General features: G+C 36.9%; 1 protein-coding gene across 2 annotated transcripts in view; it reads left to right on the plus strand.

The window, feature by feature from the left end:
- QSER1 (glutamine and serine rich 1) overlaps window positions 1–14,925 on the plus strand; it is a 44,171-nt gene extending 29,246 nt beyond the window's left edge. For both annotated transcript variants that reach the window (XM_063160557.1, XM_063160556.1), the window contains exons 7-13: window positions 339–472; window positions 1,730–1,941; window positions 3,691–3,828; window positions 5,175–5,272; window positions 8,955–9,107; window positions 10,203–10,298; window positions 10,868–14,925. In XM_063160557.1, the coding sequence (XP_063016627.1) occupies window positions 339–472; window positions 1,730–1,941; window positions 3,691–3,828; window positions 5,175–5,272; window positions 8,955–9,107; window positions 10,203–10,298; window positions 10,868–11,008 (972 nt within the window). In that variant the 3' untranslated portion in view covers window positions 11,009–14,925. The remainder of the gene's footprint in view (window positions 1–338; window positions 473–1,729; window positions 1,942–3,690; window positions 3,829–5,174; window positions 5,273–8,954; window positions 9,108–10,202; window positions 10,299–10,867) is intronic.
- Window positions 14,926–20,097: the final 5,172 nt, after the last annotated feature.

Consider the following 20,097-nt stretch of genomic DNA (forward strand, 5'->3'; position numbering starts at 1 on the left):
CTTGTGAAGGATACAAGAGGGGATACAATTTTAACAGGCAGCCTTTTGCCAGGCAGATAATGCTTTTGGGATAACACATGTGGAGAATAAAATAAAGGAAAAAATAAAAAAAAGAAGCCCAGAGTACCTCCCCTTACCTTATTGTCTTCAGTTTTAATTATTATCTGGAAATCTGATGGAGAATTTTGTTCAAATTATAAATGCTGTAGAGTGGCTTGTTGTATAAACGTGGGGAAGTCTAAACTGATTTTTTTCTTTACTAATGAAATTTTTACTTGTTAAAACTGACAAATTTTGCTTAACATAAACACTTGTGGTTTGGGTTTTTTTCTTTTTAGTATCTTGGGTACTTTGGGGATGCAAAGACAAAATACAAACGAGTTTATGTGAAGTTTGTTGAAAATGCAAACAAAAAGGAATATGTCAGAGTATGCTCAAAAAAGCCACGAATCAAGCCTGTGCAGTCAGCAAGGTATTTTATTTCAATTTGTTTTTCATTTTGCCATACTGTTTTTGTATTAAGAACACATCTGTTGAAATAAACAAGAGTTATAACTTTCAAGTGTATTAATTGTGCTTTAATATGGAAACTGAGAACTGTCTGGTTTGCTTTAAGAAATTAAATATAAATTACTGCCTTGTTTTCCTTACTCTATTCTGTTCCATAATCAGTTATTTGGGAGGTGTTAGGGTTCTACATGCTGTTTCTATGTCATCCTTTGCCCTACAAGCCTGCTAGAGTGATGATTTTAATTTTCTGTGTGTTGTTTTCTCATATCCTGTGGACTTTGCTAGTTAGGTAGTTTTTTCTGGGTTCCTTTAATGACCATTCTGTCCTGGTATACTGGAAGTACCATGCTTTCTTCACAGTCCTGTCAGATGTTCATGACAGTGCTCTTTATTCAGGAAAACACTGGAGTTTTAAGTCTAGTTTGCTCTCAAAGAAAGCAGTGCCATCAGATGATCAATTTGGTGAAATAATCCTGTTTTAGTAAAAGTAGCTGGGACTTTGATGCTCCTTTTTTCTTGGGCTGTGGAAGGCTGTTCCAGTACCTGTTCTTGCAGTGCTCTGAGGCAACCCTCTCTTTTAACAAAACATGGTTGTGATGAGCTTGTTATGCTTCTGCTGTTCTCTCAACACAGCTTTTGGCTTTTCTTTGTTTGCACTGCGTGTTGTACTTCTGGACAAATCAGTCACATCCCACCTCTGTGTGTGTTTCACTGAGCTCATTAAGTGAGGTCTTTCAGCTTCCATTGCTCTCATCCTTCTACTGTCTGTTGTCTCCATGCATTTTGGTTTGAAATCTCCATTTCTGACAGATGTCTAGAATTATTTTCAGTGTTCCAGAAGATACTGGCAATGTTTCTGCTGTACATATCACTGCTTTCCCATCCTGACAAAACTCTAAGATTGCATTCCCTGCCATGCTCTCAAAACTGTATTGTGTTATCACTCCTAAAGTACAGAACTTTGTGTTTCTGATATTAACATTCATGTTTGTTTCCTGTTCTGAGGGGTGGGAAGAGAATGGCGTTGTTTGGTCAAGTATTATTTCAAAAATATAGTAGTATATAAAATGGGTACAACCTAATACCCAGTTACAGTGAAATAAGTGGATATCATCAGTGGGGAGTATATTCTGGTTAAATAAGATTATAGCTATATTTTATTACTGCTAAAACCTGGGTGGTAATTATATTCATTAATATTCTCCTCATAATATTGCAGAACTATTCACTGCAAACCTAGTAATAGCAACATCAAACCCCCTGATCCACCAACACCAAAACCAGCAGCAACAAAAGTCTCTTCTGTGAAACCCAAAGCTAAACAGCCAAAGGTAAAGGCTGAACCACCACCAAAGAAAAGGAAAAAGTGGAAAGAAGAATTTTCATCTTCCCAGTCTGATTCTTCACCTGAGGCCCAGAGTGAAGAAGATGGTGAGTGAGATACCATTGCTGGCACCCAGGCCCTTTTGAACTGAACTGAGAAGAGTATTATAAAATTAAATTGTTTGATCTTGCACATTTTTCTGTACAAGCCTCAGAAAGAAAATATAAAATCCAACAATGCCGTGCAAAATGAGTTTCTTAAAACTTTTCAGTTGCTGTTTGGTGTTTAGGCAAATGTTTACAACTGAATTTATTTCAAATGTAGTTTATCTACATGAGTATGTATTTTACCCCTTGCTGTCTGTGTTGGGTATGATTGTAGGAGGAGAAACCAATTTGCTTTTTGAATAAATCTTAAGGGTGAGATTCTTCATTAGTTTTCCATTGCAACTGAATGTCATGTCTAAAATAACATTCCTGAATTGTTTGCCTGCATGCAGATGTGGGGAGAATTCAGATGCTGCTGTTCTTTTTTCAGAACCAAGGGGAAGAAACAGGTTTTGGCTGCTCCATTGCTTGTCTGAATGCCAGCTGTTCAAATGTAGCCTGCTGAGCAGATTTGCTATTAAGACATTGGTACAACATTGAGATTCAATGTTTGCAGGAGCTCTCCATAAGAAAAAGGGATTTCTGAAGTTTACAGTGTTTATAGGGGTTACCTTTGCTGGCAGATGTACAGTGCATTTTGCAAGCTTCTATTTCCTGTGTGTTTGAAACAAAGCTGTGTATTGCTCATACTTTATTATTGCTGCATTTCTAAAGCATCCTGGTGACTTTTAAATATAGATACACCATGACTGATGTACTAGCACACTGCCTCTGTGAGGACAACACCTTTAAAATAATTTTCAAGCAAACTTGCCCAAATAACTGTCTCCATATTTAAGAGCTCAAGTAACCTGGTGTGATTATGGTCATCCCTGAGGGAGTTGAATAGCCTGGCTGGCTGAATCACTGCAAAACCCTGGTGTCAGACATAGAGCCTATAAAAAGCTGCAGAATGCTTCATAGTTCTGATGTGCATGTTAAAATAATTGCTGTCTATGAAAAAATAAAAGCTTCCTCAGAGTAAGCATAAGTATGCCTGTATCTCTTCACCTTTTTTTTTTACCTTTTTTTTTTTTACCTTTTTTTTTACTTTTTTTTACCTTTTTTTTTACCTTTTTTTTACCTTTTTTTTACCTCTTTTTTTTTACCTTTTTTTTTTACCTTTTTTTTTTACCTTTTTTTTTTTACCTTTTTTTTTTTACCTTTTTTTTAACCTTTTTTTTTACCTTTTTTTTTACCTTTTTTTTTTTTTACTTTTTTTTTTACTTTTTTTTACCTTTTTTGTGAGTTTAAAATTAGGTGTGATTGATTCAATGGTATGTAGGCTCCTAGATGACATTAGTACTCAGAAATTCTTTTTCCCGTTGGATGACTTCAAATTTTGCAGTTTTGGGAGGTCCTTGCCTTGAGGTGAAAGTTAGGGCACTTAGGGTACTTCACTTGACTGAAGTTAAAAATTATCCTGTTTCTGTGAACTTTCATCTACACTAATAGGAAAATGTTTTAATTCCTTAAAATATAATCTAAATACTGATAGTTAAAAATTGAGCTATTTGTGCCATATTTTGTGTCTGCCCCTGTTTTTGACTTGTAAGTAGTTTATTGCAGTAGAATGCACTGAATTTTCATCTCTTGGGATACCAGTAGGGGTCACTTTTGTTTTAAGAGAGATACCTTCAGTTTTGAAAAACACAAGTGTTTTTAGGATATCGAAGGGGAAAAACTCATTCTATGCTGTTGACTTTTCAGAGGTTGTACCTCCAGCTCCACTTGTTACTCGTTTTTTGAATACAAGAGCTATGAAAGAGACTTTCAAGAGCTACATGGAGTTGCTTGTGAGCATTGCCTTGGATCCAGACACAATGCAAGCCTTGGAAAAGAGCAATGGTACAGTATGTTTAACACTTGTGTGTTCTTACTAGATTTTAAGGTTATTAATCAGTAAAGTAAGTGTTCTTTTTAAAAACACCGTTTTTGTTCTTTTAAAAACAAACGTAACAAAATTCGAGTTACACAACCTCAGCTGAAGAATCTGCACGTTATGTGTGTATATATATTTTTGCATTATCTCTTTGAACAGTCAAAGTAACTTGGAAATATTGTTTTATCTTCTTTGCTGCATTAGAACTTTGCTGTGAATGTCAGAATTGAGCTATTTGTTCCTACAGTTACTGTACTTCAAACCTTAGCAAAGATTTATTTAAATTTAGAGTTTCAAGTCTGTTTGCTTTCTTATGAAGAAATAGGCATATAACTATAAGTAGATATGATTCCTTCTACTATTAAAAATTCAGCTTTTTAAACTCTGAAATCTTGAAATCCTGATCAAAGACAATGATATTAATGCACACTTTTTCTTTGAAGACAAAATATTTGGATTTGTTTATCTTAGTAGACTCCAGGGTACAAGTCAAAACTCCTATTTCTCAAAATTTAGTAAAACACATTCAAAGATAAAGGTTCCAAAAGATAAATCCTTTCATGTGTTTAGTTGCGAGCTGTTGTTTTGTACTATATTCTGTTTGACTGTGTTTTAAAAAATCTTTTCTAGCCTCTCCTCTCCTGCCTCTCCTGATTTGAATGTGCATCAGTGCACACTTATCTCAAGATTTCAGACCCATGCATTATGTCAGTAGTCCCACTAAAATCAAAGTAATTGAGTTTATTTATAAAATGCTCCATACTGAGCTGTAAATTTTCATTCCTGGCCACATGCCTATGTTCAGCTGTATATTGTTCAATTCACAGTGGTTTATCAGATAACTTTTAGCAGTAAGCACTTCCCTCAATTTTTTTTTTTTTTATTATAAATGCCAGCAGGACCATTTTTTGTAAAATGGAATACCAAATGTCAAAACCACCTACTTGTCTTCATAAAACTGACAGCTGTATTGCACAGAAGAGGATTATCTAGGAATTGGTGTAAAATTGTCTCTAAAATTTCTACTCTGTATTGCTCTATCTGAATTTATCCTTGCAGCAAAGGAAACTCCAAGAAGGAGCAGGATTGCACTCAGCAATTAAACTTCATACTATCAACACCATCTTAGTGGGCTGATCAAAAAGAAAAAAAAGATTTTTCTCTCACATTTGAAATTAGATTATGTGACAATTGCTTTATTTTTTACTCTCCACATTGTATGTTAATGGGTCAAAGTTTAGAATTAATATGAATCTCATTATTGTGCATCTCTTAATAATCAGCTACTGTGGATTTTTGATGTGTCTTTTAGATGAACTGCTTTTGCCTCACATGAGAAAGATTGATGGAATGCTGAATGACAACAGGAAAAGGCTGCTGTCCAAATTGCGCTTGGATCACGCTTTCAAGGTACTCTCTTTCAAATTCTAGACTTTTAAAAGTGGTGGTTTGGGTAAATCAGTGAATTCATACCATGCAGGAACAGCTTAAAACTCATTTGGAACAGCAGTTATAAATTTAGTGCTTGTACGTGGCATTTGGAGAACATTTTGGGATGGAGGAGTTCATACTCCAAAGGTGAAGTTCTAGTTTTGCTCCCCATGCTTTCTGCTTCGTTCTCAAGCATTTTTTTCCATTAAGCTTTTCCAGTTTGCCAAACAAAATCTGTTTCCTGTCCTTCTAGAACTTTTGGTTAAGTGACTGTATTGCCTAAAAATAAACTTTTACGTGAAATAGCTATGCTGTGGAGCAGATGTCTGAACCTCTTTGAAGTAGAGAACATGATCAGAGGAGTTTAAAACCAGGACAGAGGGATGCAAGAACAACTCATTTGTGTGCTCTTTCATGTATCTTCAGCATGGAAGGTTGAGAAAAGTGTGGATAACAAGCCCATATTACAGCAGCTTTGGCGTGGTAATAAAAAATCAGGTCTGGATGTGGCCAGGGAAGAGAGAAGCCGTACCATCTCAGTAGAGAGAAGGTAAACAGGAGGATAATCTCTGTGCTTCCCACTGTTCCCACCCACCCTCCAAGCAGCAATGCAGAGCTTGCAAGTGCAGCAAGGTGATTTTCACTCGTGTAGGTTAGAAAAGATCAATTCCAGCTGTTAAACCAGCACTGCCAAGCCCACCACTAAACCCTGCCCCAAAGTGCCACCGCATCTGCTGCACGTGTTTCAGAGCCCTCCAGGGATGGGGACTCCACCACTTCCCTGGGCAGCCTGTTCTGGTACTTCATAACCTTCCTGGTGAGGAAGTTTTTGTAATATCCACTCTAAATATCCCATTTACTCTTGTCCTGCTGCTTGGGAATAAAACATCCTTTTGTCAGTGTCTGTAATCAGACTGATGATTTGTTCTTGTAACAGCTCTGAGGCCAACAACAGGAAAGCAGGCCTGGCTATGAACACCACCACCAAACTTGTTTTTGCCTGACTTTCCCTGTCCCCCTTTCCTCTGAACTGTCCCACAGCACAGAGACACTTGGAGAGTGAGTGCTGTTCTTTGTGCTGCTGTGAGCTCATATCTGACAACTAGGTGAGGAGGGAGATAATAACAGACTTGAAAGTTCTGCTCTTTTCCATCATGAAACCTTTTTCCCCATTCCATGTCTGGTAAATTCTGTGGGACATAAGGGGGCTTTGTTTCAGGGAGGAGACCACCATCAACCAGAGAAACAGCTACAATTCACATGATTCTTGAACTTTTTTAATGTTAGTTATGGTGTTTTCCCAGCAGCTGAACGATTTGTACCTCCTTGAACAGAATTACTTGTGGTTTCTTCCTTACAGTAAAAAGGCCTGGGGAGGGCTGTGTCATTTCAAATGCACAGAGCCTCAAAGAGGTGGCATGTATTAACCCTCCATTTCTTGGGGTTTTTTTGTCATGGTAAGAATTTAGTGTTAATAGTTATTAATATAGATACCTCTTTTCGACCTGCCTGTGCAGAGAAGATACAAATTTGTAGAATTTCAGTTACATGTACAGTACACAAAAAGTGAGAGGTAGTCACACTTGATTTTTTTCCCAGTTTAAGGGGGAAAAGCTACTATAATTCTATGTAATACCAACATGAATTCCGACATGTAATTAAGCTGGAGTTCATAGTGAATACAATAGCTTTGCTTTGTGTTCACTTAGCAGCAGATTATGTATCATATCTCTGAAGTTAACTTTAGACTGTATTCCATCCTATCATCTGCAAGATGTTAATGGAGTTCATGGATGTCAGGAAAGGATCTGCTTGTGATGTCATCTGCAAGACAGAAAACCTTTTCTGTTTTTCTTCTGATGTGACAATGCCAACTGGTGCCATCCTTGGGTTGATGTCTTGGATAAAAATGAAATGCCTACTTGTCATCATAAGTGCTTGTGTTGGTTAGGAAAATGTGTTTGATGCTCTTTAAGATACAGAAGGTTTCTGTTCCACCTTTAATGAAATAATCAGTTCAGATATTGGAGTTGAATGAGACACTGAAGAAAGCAATAGGTTAAAAGTATAATTTGTCATTCACTGATACCATTCAGTTTGAATGTTTTTACTGGTTTGCATTGATAGACAAGGATTAATTTAATACTGGATACAGTTAATATGGAATATGTTAGCATTGTATTACAAACCAAAGCAGACACTGAAGTTAGCAGTCAGTTGTTTGGTAGTTTTGCCTGTAACATTTTTGTAGTTCTGACAGTTCATTGCATCATTTGGGTAATAGTTGTTACAAACAAAATTATGAAATATTATTGTTGCTTTAGTTGAAGATCAGTAAGTGAAGCATCTCAGCTGAAATGTGTAAACTTCATTTGGAAACAATGATGTGGCATTTAGGGAACATTTTGGGATGATCATCCGAAAGATGCAGTAATCACTAGTATTTACTTCTTCATTCCAGTTCACTTTTGTCTGGTGTAAGTCAGTGGTGTGGCCACAGAACTGTTCTGGTTCTTAGGAATTCTCCAGAAGTGGCCAGAGCCCCTTGACACTCCAAATCAGCCTTGAGAAAGGCTATTTTAGTGGATCGCAAAACTAAATAATTCAAACCTGTGTAAGTTGTTCCACTTTGGAAGTACTGCAAGGAAGACTGGATATGCACAGATTGGCTGGTCAAGGTTCCTGCTACCACTGTGCAGCTGTTTACTGAGAGGTTTGCTTAATAAAGTAAAAAATGGCTGATATAGATAAAGAGCTAATAAATTATAGGCAGGGGAGGTTGTTGTAGTCAGGTACTGTTTATTAAAAGAAAGTATAAAAATGGAGTCAACTTCATATTTTAACCCAATAGTCCCAGTAAGGTCCTTAAGCTGCAGTGATTCATTTTTCCATATGTGTAGTTTTCTGCCTCATGGTGGAATGTAATACAAAGATGTATGTTTATTTAATGTGAAACATATTGTTCAGGGCCAGATTATGTAGCATAGCAGGACTGTTTCAAAGCAGCTGCTAACATAGTGCTGTATTTGTTCAACAAAATTAGATTCAAATTTACTCATGCAAATAATATAGAATTGAAGCTGACAGAAATGCAGTTCACGCTCATAAGTTAAAATGTCTTCAACTTGTACTTTTTTGAACGAGCCTTCTACTTCACTGTGCAAACCATTTCTGCCTTACAGATCTGATGATATGCAATTAGTTTGTAATTTGCAAAATCTGGGACAAAACCTATGAAGATATTTAGGCATCCTATCCCCGCATGCCTGACTATGCATGAAATACTTAGAGATCTTCAAGTAACTTAGCCTTAGGAATTCTTGGGTAGAAATGGAATGGAAAGCAATTTAGAAGTTAAAAATTGCCCTGTGGAGCTTTTTTCCCCCCTCTTTTTCTAGTGAGAGAATCACAGATGTTAATCTGATGTACAGTGAAAGGATCTGTTGGTCTTGAAAAATTACAGTAGTCAGGAGCAGGTGGTCATGCTTTCCAAACCAGATTTGGTTGTATAATCTGATAAAGACTTTATCAGGTCTTTGTGGAAGAATAAATTTTTTCCTAATAGGCTGCACTCTAATCTTTTCAAAGAAGGCCAATTTATCACCAATGTGGCCATTCTTGATTTTTTCCTAATCCTTTGTCTTTCTGTGCTCTGTTGAAGAACGCTTTGGAAAACTTTCCTGAACTGACAGTGGTCACTCGGGATTCCAAGACAAAGTGTGGAGGGACATCTGTGTCCAAGATCAAAATGAATGGTAAAGCTTACAACAAGAAAACACTGAGGGCTTCTAAATCAACCACTAAATCAGCACAGGTGAGTGCTCACAGAGTTTGTTGCTGCCACCATCTGACTTGTGCTGTGATAACCATGTTGATATAAAACACTGCTTCACGTGTTAGCTGCTTTGTTTGGTTGATCAAAATGTAAAATCTTTGAGAGAGGTACTTTTTCTGTAGCAAGGGAATGTTAAAAACCAACATTTAAAGAAGTACATTAAATCATTATTATAACTCATATGTGAAACATGGTTTGTCGGCTTCCTGGGCTGTTGCTGGAGCAGCAACAATTTGCCTTCACCATTGCTGCTGTAGATCATAATAATAAATCATATTATAATAGTAACATATATAATAATCATAATAATAGTTTCTTACACTTGCTGCAAAGTAAATGACACAATGACTTCTAGATCAAAAATTTAGTAAAAATAGTGTTAACCCTGTAAAATTTGAGATCAGATAACACTTCTTAAAAATTGAGCTCTATCTTGTTCCAGTCCTCATTTTCAATGGTGGAATGAAGCTGTGTGTCTTAAATTAAAAAAAAAAAAAAAAAAAAAAAAAAAAAAAAAAACCATGGAAAAAATTTGAGAAGCACATATTGTTTATTTTCATAGAATTCCTGGGGAACACTCTAACTAGATTTGGCTTTCTTAGCTTCATCTCCCTGCAGTAAATAGTGGCTTGACAAATGACCTGTACATATAGCTCACACTCATATTTCTGGCCAAATTAACCTAATTTTTAGGTAAGCACAAATCAGCTTTCTCAAGCACAAAGTCTATGTCTTTTGCAATGATAGCCATCAATCTGGTAGAATAATGGTTAAACTTTGGTAGTTCTTGGAGTACTTCTTGAGAAGGGTATGTCTTACCCATTTTGAGTTTGCAGTGCATTCAGGATGACTGAAAGCATTCTCACATCTGGTTTTGATAAAACAACATGGGAAGTGGAGATAGGAGATAATTAAGATATAAAGGGAATCAGTTTGCCAGGTATGTCACAATCATGATTTGAATGAAGCACTCAATTTCTGAATTGCTGAAAAAAAATGTTTACAGAAGAAAATATCTGTCATGTCTCCTGGTAAATAACATGAATTTGCCTAAAATAATTGTTCTTTTTGCAGGAGTTTACAGTAGATCCAGAAAAAATACAGTTGTATTCTTTGTATCACTCACTCCATCATTACAAATATCACATATATCTAACATGTAAAGAAGAGGTAGGTATTGCTCTCATTCTTTGCATTCACTGAGGGAATTGAGTCCAACTTGAGAGGTTGTTCTGTCATTCTTGGTAAATGAGAAAACAACTATTTTGTTCTCTCCTATTTTAATTATTTTTTATGGCAAGCAAAGGCTTCACTGACCACATGGGTTGCCTCTAATGGGAGCTGCTGCTTAGAACACTCAGATGTGAGGCTTGCAAGGTTTGTGGGATTCCCTGAAGTGTTCTTCAGTGTTATCCACAATAAACAAAACAAATGTTGACAGTGTATTTAACTCCTTGGATCTAAAAGGGATTTTTTGGTCTTAGAATGCTGTGCCTTTATTTCTTCTGCAAATCCTTGCTGGAAATATTTCAGGTAGCAGAAGTACAAGAGTTGAGCTCTGTCTTAGTTGTTAAGAAATGCATTTTGGGGGGCATTACTCTTGTTTTTAAAACTCAAAGATTTTCTGGCAGAGAAGGTTTATATTTAACTGCAGAATTTTATAAAAATGAAAATTCTCCAATTCTGGCAGCCTAATGTGTGTGTGCATCTCTCTCCCCTTCCTTATCTTTTTTGAATAGATTTCTTCTGTTCAGAAGACGAGTGCAGATCTAGGCCAGGAGGAGATCGTGCAGCTGTGCATGAAAAACATAAAATGGGTGGAGGATCTTTTTGAAAAGTTTGGTGAACTCTTGAATCGTGTCCAGCAGAAATGCTCCTAACAGAAATGTGTCCGAAATCCCACATTTTTCTATGGCACTAACCTGATGGAACAGAAAGCTCAGAGAGAGGCTCTGATTTCTTTCACAATGCCAGACTGCATTCTTGTTCGTAGCCATTTTTATTTCTCTTTATGGAACTCTGTGCCTTGGCTCGTGCTAAGGAAAAGTGATGCTGCCAAGGAAATCAGTCCTTTGGAGATGGAACTAAACATAAACCTAACCACATTTTTAACCTGAAGAGTTATTTTCGATTTTGTAAACTATTGGATAACTTAGTTTTATTTTCAGAAATGTTTTTGACAAGTGATGAAGCATGCACTACATATACTTTTTTTTTCTTTTTTATTGCTCAACAGATAACAACACTTAAAATACTACAGATTTTTCCATCCCTGACTAAGTGAGAGAAAAATCAGCGTTGGGGCGAACTAATTTATACATGTCTGGCCACCAAATTTAGAGTTTTGTACATTTTGTGAACAGAGCTGGAGTGACATCAGTTTCTGCATACGTATATTGCCATCATAAAATCCAGAAATTTCATTATGCTTTATGGACTCCTTTTACTATTGTCATGTTTGGGAGACCAAACATGGAGTTGGTGCAATCCTATGACTGCTTTTGTGTCAAATTATATTGTAATGAAAGACAATGACCTTAACTATTTTCCCTGTTTTGAAGAAAAAAATATTTTCCTTTATACTGTGGTTTTTTTTTTCTTTTGGAAAAAAAAAATCAATTGTACATTTTATCTCACTAATAGTTGTATTTTTCACAGAGGAAATATTGTGGTTAAAATTGTTACATGTATCTTTGTAATACACTTCCCATTGTTTTCAGTAAATCCTATTCATTTATATGTTGATTTTATATTGTAAACTATGTATCTCGAGGTAACCCTTTTGTTTATACAGGTTTGCTTCAGTGTTAACCAGAATAATGCATAATGCATACTAGACTAGTTTTGCTTTAAGTGTAGTTGTGTTAGACACTGCAATTATTTCCTGGTATGTGAAAATAAATTTCTTACTAAACTAGCACTTGATTAACTGAGAGTTTAAATGAAGAGCTACTACACTTTATCTTGGTCAACAAAGATTGTTGATTGAAAATAGACTATATGCAGTGTTAAACACAGCTTACATAATTGTTTGTAGAACTGGCAGTTGCAGAGCTGTTCTCTTTTTGGTGCCTTTCAAGTCTTCAGACATCTTTGTAGCTTTTCTCCCCCCTCCAGGTTGTTAACACTTCGTAGTGCCACTAGTCACACTCAGACAATGAATGTAATGGGCTCTGATCAGGAGAACATTTTCTTTGAATTTGCCAATAGAATGCCTTACTGAGTCATTCAGAATGGAGATGTACTCTACTGGCATCCTAAAAAAAAAGTCATGTTGGTCTTTTTTCAGAAAATGTCAAAAAAACCCTTCATTCCTTTATCCTTTTACTGCCACTTAGTGCCTTAATTTCAGCCAAGAGAGCAGGGTTCACTATTCATTGGCCAAATGAAGTAATGTTCATTGCCATGTGACCTTTCCCCCATGTTTTGATCCTATTTAGTTGTTAAATATTCATTAGACCGTAGAACTATAAAGAGTTTAATGAATAGATGTGAAAATGAAATTATTTGATCTTGGGTAAGCAAATAGAGGTTTGAATATTAAAGTATGTACAGAATTTTAGCTGGTTAGATTTAGAACCTTGTAGGATGTTTACCGTATTTCCAAAGCTTTTCATCTTTACAAAGCAATAATTCTCCTTTACAATTTGTGTGCAGACTGCTATGAACAGAAATGGGTACGTGCCCTTGCCTTTTTTCAAGCCCCTTCCTGGTGGTTTTGCTTTAAAAAGGGAGGTCACTGTCGTGTTAATGACACATTGTGCTACTGCTGTGTCTGCAGTTATCAAGGAGAGGAGGTGGGTTTGGGGTTAGGCAGAATGTGCAGATTGTTAGAGCAATCATGGAGCTAATTAATTCCCACGGTGCAGAGAGGGGTAGCTGTGGGATTAAGGAATTTCTGTAGTTTCAGTCCTGTGAGTTTAGAGAGTGAAACCCAACCAGCAGAGTTAGCAGCCTTGGCAGCAATCAGACAAAATGATTTTAATGTAAATGTGCACACTGGAGTAGAAACGTGCCTGGTACACTCCTCAATCACCAGTGGGCATTCCCAAATTTCCATCCCTTACTGGGATGGCTGGCAATGCCTGCAGGTTGATGACAGGGAGTTACTTGCCCAGGCAGAGTTCTGTGGTCACGTTACAGTTTGGGAATTCCTAGTCTGTGGTTTTAAAAATCATGAGGATACAGACTGAGGGAAGAATGGAATCAGCTCCTTGATGGTGTAGTAAAGAGCTGGTCAGGCTTTGTCTCTCTCACACCCCTTCCTAATGCAGCAGAGAGTTGAGAGGGTTCTCTGTGCTTTCTAGAAGATTACCACTACTGTGTACTTACTCTGGATTTTCTAATCTAGAAGTAGCTTTAGAAAGCTGCTTTCAGTCCTTAGAAGCTAAAAAAAAAAAAATAAATGAGAGGCTTTTGGAGTAGCTTGTCCCTGTTTAAAAAGGAAGTAATTTTAGCAACAACCATTTAAAATAAAAGGGAGGTGGGGGGCCAGGATGCTCTGCACTGCCATAGAAAGTGACCTGGCTTATTTTTGGCTGTTTTGTTCCCAAGGCCAGTTAAACAAGCACTGTGCCTGTAGAAGACAGGAAAAACTTGTCTTGAAAAAAATTAACTACCCCAGACTATTAAAGATTAATATAATGGAGCTTCCATCTTTGTCTTGGGGTGCAGAAATGGTGGCTAGATTGTTAATTTACCAAACCAGAATAAGTAAAACCAGAAACTCTTGAGTGTGTTGAAGGGTCATAAATCAAAGCAAAGCTTTGTTAGTAGGATTGAACAGGTTTTTTTTATACTGAAGCAAACTTAATGAAAAAGTCAATGTACAAATTACTTTTTTTTGCACAAATCCTTTGTTTTGTTACATTTTAGATAATGAAGTCTGCACCCACACCTCAGATTTTTTCCCCTTGGAGTAACAGTGAGGTCTTCATCCCTTAATATGACAGTGGAAATTGAGCACTGATTTGACTGCAAGAGAAGATGCACTGGGAAGGAACAAAGCCCTCCTTAGACTATGAATCAGCAGAACAGGAATGAAACAAATTGCATAATCAGTTATTTGGCTTTTAATTCCTCTATTCTATCCTTTAGTGTGGCATCCCAATTTACACTGGGTTTGGTTTTATTCAAATACATCATTGCCCTTAAAGGCAGGTTTGCTTTGAGATGCTACTCCCAAAGTTTTGCTAGCAAAAAAACAGACACAAATTGGATTGAGAAATTACTTCTGAAAACAGCTAAGGACTTTAGGGTCTTGGAGGTTCTGTGGCATGTAATGTATTCATATATTGTCAAAATGAAATACTGCTTTTTAGAATGTCAGATCTTACAGGCTGTCTTCCAAGTAAATGATTCCCATAGGAAATATATTTTAAATATTATTTAAATATTTACTACTATTTAAAACAATTTTAAAGCAGGAAAGCTAATACTATGGTCACAAAATGTCAGTGTGTCACCAACCATTTCTTATTTTGTTGCCAGCACTTGACATTTGGTCTCTCTTTACCCTATTATGAACCTGTGCATTCCACAGTGCACATTCTGCCATATTTTATTATTTAAGCTAATATTAACATGTCATTGGTAATAAATGCATGTTTTTCTGCATATCTGTTCTACGTATGGCAAAAATGAAGCTAGGGCTAATTAAGAGACACTATGCATTCTTAGTCCAGATTTTCAGGTGGTCCATAATACAATGTATGGAAATGTGAAAAAGGACAGTTTTGTACCATTCATGATGTTATTAACTAAACCCATTAAAGTGAAAACACTTTTTAAACAAAAACCTTATAATGCTTAGTCATTTGTTATTAAACCACAAGTCTTGAAAAGTCAAGATTGTTGGAAACAAATTGGCAATTTGGAATTTTTCCTATATTTTCTGCTTGCAACATGAAGAAATACAATTCTACGGTTGGGTTTGGTTTTTTTTTTTTTTTTTTCCATTATGTTGACTGAAGTGAGCATGTCTGGTTGATCTGGATTTTTTAATTCTGGGTTCTGAATTAATTCTTAATTCTGAATTAATTCTTAATTCTGAATGAATTTGTACAATACATCTGCCAGATCTTCCACTGCTGTGGTGAGTGAGGAGCCTCGCTGTTGGGGCAAGAGAGAATCTGCTGCTGTGATTCAGGTGGGGTTTACCTGAACTTCACTCTTCTCATTTGTTCTCTTTCTTGCTGGACTAGGATGTCATCTCTGTGTGCCTTAGAAGAAAAGGTGCTCACAGAGTTGTGGGATTTTGCCCCCAGCCACAAGGAATTACCCTGGATATTCTTAGCACTGCTTTTCCCTCACACAGAGGGCTGAACCCCCATCCCATGCTGTGGATATTGGCCATAAGATCCACAGCAGCCCTTCTCTGGGCAGCTTGTTTGCAGAAAAAGGAGCTTCTGGAGGCTGGATTTTTTTTTTTTTTTTTCATGGCTCTCTGTATAAGCTTCTTCCCAAACCAAGGTGAATATAAAATGAGTCATTTTCCCATGAAATTGATTGTTGTTTTCTCCAAAAAATACTTTGGGAAGCAGGTAGGCAGAGAATGTCCGGCTGCAATCCTGAAGATTTCAATGCTGTGTTTCTGATACAGCTTTTAATTTCTGAAGATTTTTTTTTTTTTTCAAAAAGAATAAGGAAGAAGCTGAATGCACACAGCTTTTTAAGAAAGGAAAGCAGCTCCTACTATCAGCAGTTTGTGGGTAAGTATCTTAGGCAATCAAAATTACGTGCTCTGCATTAGCTATATGCCTTTTCCATAGATAACCTAACAAATCTTTGTTTCGTTTCTAGAAACAGACGAAGAGAAAACCATATTAAAATTCTTTTCATTTGATTTCTTAAAAGAATACAGGACAAATACAGAGAACAAGCTTTTTATAAAGAAGCAAAATAAATGGTGAGTCAGGGAAAACAGCAACAAACATTTCAGGGCTGTATTCTCTCATTTGTCCTGAGTATGTCTTGGGTTCTTGCTTTTAAAAGTTCCAGTGGGCATTTTCTTTTCTTTGTGTGTGCTTAATTTTGGTTGGTTTTGTTTGGGTTTTTTTAGCTACCTGATGCCCAAAGGGTAGAGGGAAGCAGCAGAGCCCATGAGCAGGACTGAAGGAGCAGCTAAGGTCCTTCATTTTACCTTTTATGAATAAATGAGGTTTTTATTTACATGTGTTATTTGAAATTGTAAACTATATAATTGGGAATACATGTAGCCTTCTCAAACTCCCAGAACATGTGATTGAAAGATCTTTTAAGTAAAATTATATTGGCTTGCATCATCCTTTCCTTTCTAACTCTGCTGGCTGCTAGAGTGATTTGTCTGTGCATTATTTATGTATCAGATATTGTTGCTGTGGCAACAGAAGGTAAGTGATATGATAATTGAATAAAAGCTGGAGCATCAATGTTTTATTATGTGTTTAGGTCAAATGGGCATCTTGCTCAAAGCTCTGGGAGAATGAGGATTTAGAGCTCTTCCCTAAGTAAAGTAGCTTTGATGGCTGCTGAAACCTCCCAGATTTTTGTTGTTGGTCAGAATGCAGAAATTGCTGTCCCTACAGCTTTCCTAGCAAACAACAGTAAGGGAACACTTACTTGTTTCAGCGCAGCCTCCAGCAACTTTGTTTAGAGGTAATTTGACCACAGCCAATGGACTTTGCACTGAAGGAGTTGAAGAGAGTGCTCACAGGTTCTGTGAGAATCCAAGTATTGCAATTCTGGGACCAGCTGCCTTAAATAAATCCCACAAACCAGGTAAAAGGAATGCTCAGCCAGGGACTGTCACTTTCTCTTTGACATGAACTGTACAAGTTGCCTTTGAGTTTAGTGGGTAATAAAATTCTGCAGGATTCTTCTCAGGACATTTTCCTATCGTAAACCATGGGCCTGGCAAATATGGCATAATTGAGTTAGGTGGCCTCAGCACATTGTACAGTAATATAAAATGTAAATTATAGATTCCTGCTTCTAACAGAAACAATAAGCCTGATTCTCTGCCCCAGAGCATATAGGATATGCAGCTGTTTTCTAAGAAAATCAAAACAAAGGGTCAAAATCAGGAATTTGCTTTTGCTCAGCAAATCCATTTAGAGTTCTCACTTTTCTCCCCCCTCACCCACTAGCTCCTGCTATCCCATTAAGCTGGTGCCACTAGTGAGTGCTTGTGGGATTATGCCCTTTTCTGACCCAGACATGGGGCAACTGAGAGCTGTTTTAAAAACTTTTATTCCATTTTCAGTCTCATGTGAAGGGTGAAACAGTACAAATGTTATAATTCACACCATCACAATCAGAAATGAACTATTTCCTAATTAAAATACATCATAAGTGTTTCTTTACATATCAACTTTTACTACAACATGCTATAAATACCTTAAAACCAATCATCTAAAATTATCCCTCTTAAGTCCCACTACATCTTTTATAGTTCTATTTCTCTAAAATATCTAATCTTATTTATAAAACCCTTCTTTAAAACTTGTTTCTGGTTCCATTTCTCTCTCAACAATGTCTATTCTATTCTATAACGTTTCTAAGTCAACATTTTTTATCTCAAACTTTACATACAGTACATACTATGTAAACCTTCTGTCAAACTTTAAGGAATTCTCTACAATTTCTTACGAGTGCTCACTGGGGAGGAGGAACATGGAACTTGTCCCACAGTGAAGTTACCACCTGTATTTATTTTGGTTTAGAGCAAATTTCGGAGAGAACTTTTTAACGGTTTTTTTTTTAAGAAAGTAGATTTAATTGGCTTTTCTCCCCAACTAGTCTGGGAGAAAATATTTGGAGAAAAGTGGAAAAAAACTGTTTATTAAATAATAAAATTTAAACAATAGACATAGAAACACAAGAAGTTTCAACTGTGTTTCCTAGAGGAGCCTGTGGTACAAGAGAGACTCCTCTCTTCTTGATGAACTGAGAATTGATTATCTGAAGAGTGTTGATAGACTGAGAGTTATCTGAGGAGTAGTAACTGAATTGAGAATCCAGTGTTTTGTTTTACTGTGATGTGTTAAAAATTTGGTGGGGGGGAGGAGGAATGTTTTCATTCTGAGTTCTGTGTGTGTTTCTTTTTACATATAGTTGTAAGTTAATAAAGTCTTTTTCCTTTATTCCTAAGTTAAACCCTGCTTTGCTCTATTCCTGGTCACATCTCAGAGCAGACACTAAAGAAAATATATTTTCATGAGAGCATCAATTATTCACAGTGTCTCATTGCACTTCTGGCTGAGCAGCTTTCTGGCCTGCAGAGGACACTGAGCCGTCACTGTTCTGAGAGGAGTCTTTGCATACTAAATAGTTTTCTTTACCAGCCAGGTTCATGGCATGATCAGGGCTATAAAATTGGTTGGGAGAGGTTTGCTGTATAGTGCAAAAATTTTTTTGAACATGAAAAACTTATGAATAATTAAAGAAATACCAATATTTAAATTTTCTAGTTAATATGTGTCATAGTTTGACAATATGGTATCAGTGTAAGCAATATCCTTTTCTTAGAAGTTAGAAATTTGTTACTGATTTTAGTAGGTGTCTTGTAGGTTTTTAAAATGCTGACAGGTGCAAATTCTTAGTTAAAAGACTTTGCAGCTGAAATTTGCTTTCGATATTAGTAAATTCATGTTCCATGTATACTTTGGACCTAGAATGTTTGGATGATTATATTCTTTGAATTTTCTAGGTCGTTCTAGATGTATTGCAAGTAGAAATATTAAGAGAAAACTTATTAACATACATTCCAGGATCTCTTTAATACACAGTAGCCCATACCTGAGACAGAAGTGTAATGTCTTCTTAGGAACTGTAATTCAGACTACAGTGCCAGGACTCATTTAGGGACAGTGAAGTCAGTCTCTGGTCACAGCATCTAATCATGCTTGAAGTCCCAGGAAACCTCCACTAGAGGGAAAAGTAGGAAAATCCACTTCAGACAAAATCTTTTCTCTATATTAGGACTGAGAAATGGGGGCTTGTGACCTCACAAGTGTGGTGAGGTTGCTTCATTCCCACTTCTTTGCCCTGAGGCACCTGGAGGATCAGTGTATGCCAGCTACTGTGGCTCCTCCTGGAGCGTGGGAAATGGATTTGTAGAGAGATCTAGGTCAAGAAAATAGTATTGTCCAAAAAAAGTGACAATACTCGTTTCTTCACCTAGAGATGGGGCAACTGAGATGTGTTTTAAAGACTTTTATTCTATTTTTAGTCTTATGAGTAAAGTGAGACAATACATACAGATGTTGTAAAGTGAGTACAGTGAGACAACATACAGATGTTGTCATTCACGCTATCACAATTAGAAGCTATTTTCTAATTACAATACATTTACAAGTGTTTATATCAGTTTTTTACTACACTATGCTGTATATGCCTTAAAACTAGTCATCTAAAACAACTCCTCGTGAGTCTTACTACTACAATACATCTCTTACAGTTCTATTTCTCTGAAGTGTCTAGTCTTATTTGTAAAACCATCCTTTGAAACTCTTTTCTAACTCCATTTCTGTCTCAACAACATCTATCCTAATTCCGTAACATTTCTAAGGTCAGCATTTCTTATCTCCAAGTTGACATACAAAAGTGTGAACTTTCTAGAAGCTCTGTACGAGTGCACTCCGTGTTCCAGTGGGGGTCGGTGTGCAGCAGCACAGCTCAGCCTGCCCTGCCCGCTGTGCTCCCACAGACGCATCGCTAGTCTAGCCCGCCACTGCAAGCATGGAGCTCCTGGACAATGCTCCCTTTGTCGCCAGAACCTTCTGTCCTGGCAGCTTGTTCATTGTTCTAGGCCCTTCAGAAAGGCCAGGGTGGAATCCTTACAGATTTCACTTCACTTAGGGTGGAATCCTTACAGATTTCACTTCACCGTGACATTCCAGAGCCACCCTTCAGGAGTGAGTGGTGCCCTCACCCAGGCCAAGTGTGCTCTGCAGTCACTAGATGGAATCATTGTATCCCTCAGAACCTG

Source organism: Melospiza melodia, chromosome 6 (genome assembly GCF_035770615.1).
Source record: "Melospiza melodia melodia isolate bMelMel2 chromosome 6, bMelMel2.pri, whole genome shotgun sequence".
Classification (NCBI taxonomy): Eukaryota; Metazoa; Chordata; class Aves; order Passeriformes; family Passerellidae; genus Melospiza; species Melospiza melodia.